The 7,482-nt window shown below is 42.0% G+C and overlaps 1 protein-coding gene across 1 annotated transcript; it reads left to right on the plus strand.

Annotated features, from left to right (window-relative positions):
• Positions 1-60: 60 nt before the first annotated feature.
• LOC108111774 (V-type proton ATPase subunit B) lies at positions 61-4,384 on the plus strand. Its single transcript, XM_017221341.2, has 4 exons — positions 61-189; positions 255-384; positions 1,881-3,142; positions 3,202-4,384. The coding sequence occupies exons 2-4, from the start codon at positions 312-314 to the stop codon at positions 3,337-3,339; spliced, it is 1,473 nt and encodes a 490-aa protein (XP_017076830.1). The 5' UTR covers positions 61-189; positions 255-311; the 3' UTR covers positions 3,340-4,384.
• Positions 4,385-7,482: the final 3,098 nt, after the last annotated feature.

Raw genomic sequence — 7,482 nt, forward strand, 5'->3', positions numbered from 1 at the left:
TGTTGGTAAAGTCAGAACTCACAAAAGTACTAACGCCTGACGGGTCATGTGACGGCACGTGACGTCACAGCAGATTCAGATTCAGCAAAAGTTTCAGTTCCAGGGCAATTTTTCCTCGTACTCGCAACGACTTCGCAGGCCAAAATTTTGCGTGTGTGTCGCTCAGTACTGTTTCGTAGCTGAAAAATTGTACGTGCCTATAAATTCAAAGTGCTCAAAGTTGAAAACCATACTGACAACCTAAATATTTACAGCTCGAAATTTGCAGTGCATTTTCAAGGTAGAGGAGGCGCAGAAAAAGTCTATTCAAGATGAACGCCCAACAAGCCCAGCGGGAACATGTCCTCGCCGTCTCCCGGGACTTTATCTCCCAGCCCCGCTTGAGTGAGTAGACAATTGAGAATTTAAGTGAGAAAAATAAGAAATGCATTCGAAAGCTCCGATAAAGTGGCAAAAGAAATCCAATAAGAAAAAACGCAAGTCCGCCATGACAGTTTGCCCGATTCTGGTGTGAGGCAGAGTAGAGAAAAAATCAATAAATTCTTGCGACACCCACTACAATAACATATAGAATTGTCAGCATAACAATTCAATTATAGAGAAGAATGTTTTTTATAATGACAACTAGGTCTTCAATTTACTAGATAGTTCAGGGAAGCACCCCCGTAATCAGCGTTAACTCTTATTGAAAATTTTCGCCGTCACATGACCGTTCGCTGCTCAGCTGTTTGCTTTTGCCATTCAGAGCGCACACAGACACACTCTCAAAGGCACCTGACTGCGAACTGGGTGGGAGGAAAAATGGGTGATAGGTCGGTTCGGTCGGCAATTCTCCGCATCTTAACTACTTTTTATCGATGGTGTCAATTTTATTAATATTTATTTCGACACATGATAAATCTTCTCATTTTATAACGTAATTGTCACTTTGTCACATTGCCACCCAAAAACAAATAAATAATAACTAATATTTTTTAACCAAAACGTTGCATAAAAACAACAGTTAAAAAACAACCGCTTACGTGATTATTTGCTGTTAAATTTACTTGTTTTTCCTTTTTATCTTTGGTCTGCATTTTCGCATTCCCCTTTCCCTATCTAATTCTCATAAGATTCCCACTGCAGCTCGTGGCAAGGGCTAAAAACCAGTTGGACAGTCAGCTGACATAATTTAGCCGCCCCCTCGCACCCGCACATTTTCTTTTGACGTTTGCTTTCTTATCAGATTCCCACTTTCATGTGAGCATTGCGCGACTCGTGTTTTTATTGTAATGAAATCCAACTGGAAGACGAAGAAACAATGTGCCTAGTTAATAAGGCATCGTTTTTAATCAGAATCATTGCTATAAATACTTTTTTATTGTATGAAATAACTGAAGAAGAAACAATCCTGTTAATAAGGCATCGTTTTTAATCAGAATCATTATGCTTAATAAATAATGAAAAAAGCCCTACTATTTTATCATAACTTTTTTTTCCAATGGCTTTTACCGAAAAAAATAAAATGATATCTTTTTTTATAAAATATTTAGATTTTTTCATTATCTCAGTGACTTTCTGACTTAATGAACATTGTTATGAAACATCACAATTTTGAACCGGTTTTCTTTTTCTAATTGGACTTTGAAAACAAAATTACTAATATTGTGTGGATGCTATATAGTTTTCACAAATATTAGCTTGCAGATCATATCTTGCTCACGTGACCAAACAGATATGAAAATTAACTTTATTTTAATTATTACCAATTAGATGTTTTTATAATTGTTTATACCTTTAAATACATTTAACTTTTTTCACTCTTTTTCCATAACTTATTTCTATAATACACATCTTAAAAGTATGATATAATGTTAATCTTTGAAACTCTTTTCCTTCAGCTTACAAGACGGTGTCCGGTGTAAACGGACCCCTGGTCATCCTCGATGAGGTCAAGTTCCCCAAGTTCGCCGAGATTGTGCAGCTGCGCTTGGCTGACGGCACCGTACGTTCCGGCCAGGTGCTCGAGGTGAGCGGCTCCAAGGCCGTCGTCCAGGTGTTTGAGGGAACCTCCGGCATTGATGCCAAGAACACGCTCTGCGAGTTCACCGGCGACATCCTGCGTACGCCCGTGTCTGAGGACATGTTGGGCCGTGTGTTCAACGGATCCGGAAAGCCCATCGACAAGGGACCCCCAATTCTGGCTGAGGACTTCTTGGACATCCAGGGTCAGCCCATCAACCCCTGGTCGCGTATCTACCCCGAGGAGATGATCCAGACCGGTATCTCGGCCATCGATGTGATGAACTCTATTGCCCGTGGTCAGAAGATCCCCATCTTCTCTGCCGCCGGTCTGCCCCACAACGAAATTGCTGCCCAGATCTGTCGTCAGGCCGGTCTTGTCAAGCTGCCGGGCAAGTCTGTCCTGGATGACCACACCGACAACTTCGCCATCGTGTTCGCCGCTATGGGTGTCAACATGGAGACTGCCCGATTCTTCAAGCAGGACTTCGAGGAGAACGGTTCCATGGAGAACGTGTGTCTGTTCTTGAACTTGGCCAACGATCCGACCATCGAGCGTATCATTACTCCCCGTCTGGCTCTGACCGCAGCCGAGTTCTTGGCCTACCAGTGCGAGAAGCACGTGCTTGTCATCCTCACTGACATGTCCTCTTACGCTGAGGCTCTGCGTGAGGTGTCCGCTGCCCGTGAGGAGGTGCCCGGCCGTCGTGGTTTCCCCGGTTACATGTACACCGATTTGGCCACCATCTATGAGCGTGCCGGACGTGTTGAGGGCCGCAACGGTTCCATCACTCAGATCCCCATTTTAACTATGCCTAACGACGATATTACCCATCCCATTCCCGATTTGACTGGATATATTACCGAGGGTCAGATTTACGTCGATCGTCAGTTGCACAACAGACAGATCTACCCACCAGTCAACGTGCTGCCATCGCTGTCGCGTCTGATGAAGTCCGCCATTGGCGAGGGCATGACCCGCAAGGATCACTCTGATGTGTCCAACCAGCTGTACGCTTGCTACGCCATCGGCAAGGATGTGCAGGCCATGAAGGCTGTGGTGGGTGAGGAGGCCCTGACGCCCGACGATTTGCTGTATCTGGAGTTCTTGACCAAGTTCGAGAAGAACTTCATCTCGCAGGTGAGTTAAAACCGCTTAATATAAGTTGACTCGTCTTTAAAATGTTCCTTTTATTCCAGGGCAACTACGAGAACCGCACTGTCTTCGAATCCCTGGACATCGGCTGGCAGCTGCTGCGTATCTTCCCCAAGGAGATGCTTAAGCGTATCCCGGCCTCCATCCTGGCCGAATTCTACCCTAGGGACTCGCGCCATTAGATTCTGTTTATTGTTTTGTTTTTGATTTTTGTCCAAAATTTTGTTTCATTCATAATTTAAGCTGGCGGCGGCGCATCGTGCGGCGCGTCTCCACCTCCTGCAATATCCCGCTGTGTATGCGTCTATATATACATAAACCACAATACAACCACAAAATATCTAACCTACGTTGAGACCCTGGATTTGTGTATCTCGGAGAGGCCCAGCGTAGCCAAAACAATAACTAGTTAAATATCGTCCAAGCGAGCAAACCTACTCTAATGTGTGTTGTAGTATTGAACTCCCTTCTTGCAATGTACATAAATTGAATTGCTTAATGATTGTCGTTACTCCCGCCAACACACTACTATTGTCCTACCTACAATTTCATTTGTTAAAGTTTACTATTTTTGTTAGGTTTTAAGTGTGTGCTCTTTGAATTGTTTATAATTTGTCTAATCATTTTCGCATAAAGAATCGTAGCATTCCAACAAAAATTAACAATTGCTATTTGTCTTACTTTCGTTTGCTCCCCGTTTATCTTTTATTTTTTGTTCTTACGTTAGACGTTTCACCGGTTCGCACAAGTATTAAACAAAACCCCGCCCCCTATTTTCCGTAACGCCCCCCGTCCCTGCACCGAAACCTTGTGAACAATTTGTACAGCAACTCAACTAAACAATGGAATATTAAGTGCAAAAACAATGCTTTAATGCAAAATAACGTTTTAAATGTGGAAATCTACAAAAAGTATGAAGATCTATAAAAGATACTGTTTGTTTATTTGTCTCTAAATTAATGAATATTACATAAAGTTGCATAAATTAATATATATTTGTTTGTTGTCTCTGGTCACAAGAGTGAATGGGGAAATGTTCTATGATACGACGGCCCAATCATTTCAGCAACGACAACTATAATCATGAACACAAGCCGAAACAATAAATGTTGAAATAATATGTATTTAAAGAAAATAAATAGTTCATGTATATGTATAAATTATAGAACATTTAATTGATGAATAAACTACACACCAAATCATGTTAAATAAAATCATTCATGTTTATATCAATGTTTGAATTTGGGTCGACTGATGAGTTTATATAATCGAATATTCTAAGAAATATGCTGCTGCATTTTTTATCTTTTAGACTGAGTTTTGTTATAAAGCTTTTGAAAGCTTAAAAGGGCAGCCCAAATTTTGTTTTTGTTAATCAATTAAAGTTGCTAGACGTTAATTAACTGATGAAACTGTGCATGAATTCTATATTTTATTTATCATTCTTGTCTACTGCCCTGTTAAGTTTAACAGAGTTGAAAGCTTCGTTCTTCTTTTAGGTTCACCTTCGTTTTTTGGCTTATCGAAAGCTTTTGTGTACAGTGGTTAGAGTTGGATTTTTAAAATTAAGAATCATTTTTAAATTGTCTTCATTTAAATTAATATATGATATAATATTTAGTAACGGAAAAATCATTTTGAAGACAGCATTTTTTTGTGCTACAAATAGTAAATTTCTAGCTAATTACATCTAATTACACCTAAAAATATTACTTTTAAAGAAATTCACCGGTTAAATTGATATTTGCACATTTTAATACGGAATCTAGACCACGAGTTCTTACAAAATTGTCAAGGCTCCAATTAGTTAGGTTTTTCCTCCTTCTCCTGACTTTAAGTGGTAGTTCCAGAGCCATTCCTATAGGATCTTCTTAAGGAGTCACCCAACCCACACCCATCACTTAAGAGAGCAGGACACGCCGAGCTCGCGTTGGACAAGTTTCCCATTGACTTTGCAAATTTATGCAATTATGCCAAAGTTTTTAATGAGTTCTAAATGAAGTTAAAAATTCGGTTGACGCCAGTGGTTTGATGGTGTAAAATACACCCACTGGCTGAAAGCACACAAAAACAAAACTTTCTTTGGCTCAAAAAAACAAGCAGAAAAAATTGAACGAAAAAAGCCAAACTTTTGGCCAATTGCTTGGACCTTCCTTTTTTTTATTTGGTTTAATTTCGGTAATCAAAGCGATGCTCGACTTGCTGCCTTAGGTTGAAAATGGCAAGCTGCTTAGCTGGATGCAATTTAAGCGGCTTAAAAAAGTCGGAATGCAGAGACAAAGAGGGCTGGCCACGCCCTTCAGGAAGGCTATCTGGGACAATTGGCCGCCCACTGCGCAAAGGATTCTTATCTGTATCTAGACTGCAGCACAGTGGGCTTATGACAAGGCTACTGATGGCCAATGTCAAAAGCTCTGGCTGAAGTGGGTCGGAAAGGGTGGGTGAAATGAGCGGGGTGTGATGGGCAAAAAGACGAGGAGCAGGATGCAGTCCCGGTGCGAGCTCATTTCGAGACGTTTGTCTGGCATCATTAGGAGGCCCAAAGGCTCGACAAAGTTCACGGTCATGGTCAATGCAAACTCAGCCCACTTGGCATGGACTCCTGCCTTGTCCCACCTCCATCCATACGTTGCCTCGTTTCCGGTCGATTTATGCGGCAGCCTCAAACCACTTAGACATCTGGCGACCTCCCAAGATGTCGCCTTTGCGGGCAGGATTCGGTTGTGGCCACGAAATCGGTGCGATTAATGAACTTGTGTAAAGGATTCATTAATACGCGTTTGCCAAATGTTTGAATGCGGATTTTAATGAGCCCACAGGTACACTTTAATGAATTTGTAGTACTTTAGAAGTAATACATTTTTAGTTAATGTTGTTGTTAAAACATATACAGAAATGTATGCTGAGCTAAGCCGATACTTACTTTCTTGTTATCTGACATCAAAAAATAATTAACAATACCAATAACTTATAGAAGGTAAGCATCTATATAGGACTACTTATTGTTTTTTATAAAATAACCAAAAATGCAATGGCAAAACCATAAATGGATCTTAGCAACTTTCTTTGATTTTCCTTATTTATCTTGTATATCAAAAGTTTATTTCTAACCACGTAGTATAAAATCAGTAAACTCAATTTATATGACATTTTTATTTCCATTTTTCCCATTAAAAGAACAGCTTAAAATACAAAGTACCAATAATTTTCCAAGTGCAAACAGGATAGATGTTAACGTATCATAAGACATGAAGCCAGCAATCAGCAGGCAATGCCAAGGATTCTGTTTATCCTTAGAGCCTGTGTGCTCGTCTAGATTAGAAACGTGTGTAAATATGTAGACGCCATATCCAGCTCCTGCCCGGGTTTATAATTAATGTGCCCTTGTGGCGCCGAAAATGTGGCAACTAAATCATCTAATTAACTCATTAGCAATGAGTGCCAGCTCCTGTTCCATCTGCAGTCCAATATCCTGTCGCCTTCGATGCCTTCGAGTGGCTGGGAAATTGATGAGCCCAGGAGTTACTATGGACACGGACGTGGGCTGGGCGGCATCATCCACCTTCCGGCCGAGTGGCGACCGATTTAACACTTTGGCAAAGGTCCGGGTGCGAGACCCCCATGTGTCAAGCGTCTGTCACCTAGGTCGAACCGGGTCCACTCTGCTCGCTCGTGCGTCTCATTCGATACAGTCCTACAGTCCGAGAGTCCGGCTGACAGGTTCTCCGGCGGAGACAGACGCACGGACAGTCTTCCTCCTTCTGCTCCTCCTCCCCCCACATCGCAATCAAGCTGAAATAGTTGGCTGGAACTTCGACCGGCCTGTCGGTTCCATAATTTGTGTGCCGGGGATTTGTGCATTGCTCGGATTTGGGACAGCTTAACTAAATAAATCACACAAAGGAGCCGGGCAAGGAAAGCCCACAAACTTGTCTGGCTTGACCCCAAGGCGATATTTTATAAAATGCCTCTTCTCGGGCGCTCGTCTTTGTTGTTGTACATTAAATATTAAACAAATCGCCATCGCCGCCTGCCGCCAACAGCTTGATGGAGTTGGCCGTACGGTTGGACGCTGCAGGACATTTATCCTGCTGCTTAGTTAAACCCGGATCGCAGATAATTCGATGCGTCACGGCCGACGAGCAGTGGCGGAATCTGGTAAATTGGACGACCGGCGACTAGTTTGGCAGCCATTCTGCAGCATAAGCATAAAAACAAATGGAGCACTGGTTGTGCGTGCGGCCCCCTGACATTTCATGCCCCAGTGGGTGACTCCTGCCCCCACTGCACTGAGAAAAAATTGATAAATGTTTATACCAAAAGTA

Source organism: Drosophila eugracilis, unplaced genomic scaffold (assembly GCF_018153835.1).
Source record: "Drosophila eugracilis isolate 14026-0451.02 unplaced genomic scaffold, ASM1815383v1 contig_415, whole genome shotgun sequence".
NCBI lineage: Eukaryota > Metazoa > Arthropoda > Insecta > Diptera > Drosophilidae > Drosophila > Drosophila eugracilis.

Excerpts from the sequence above, each read along its gene's own strand:
- LOC108111774 (XM_017221341.2), top strand. The coding sequence starts at position 312 with ATGAACGCCCAACAAGCCCAGCGGGAACATGTCCTCGCCGTCTCCCGG. Across the intron at positions 385-1,880 it reads TATCTCCCAGCCCCGCTTGA|CTTACAAGACGGTGTCCGGT; the intron begins GTGAGTAGACAA and ends CTTTTCCTTCAG. Across the intron at positions 3,143-3,201 it reads AGAAGAACTTCATCTCGCAG|GGCAACTACGAGAACCGCAC; the intron begins GTGAGTTAAAAC and ends CTTTTATTCCAG.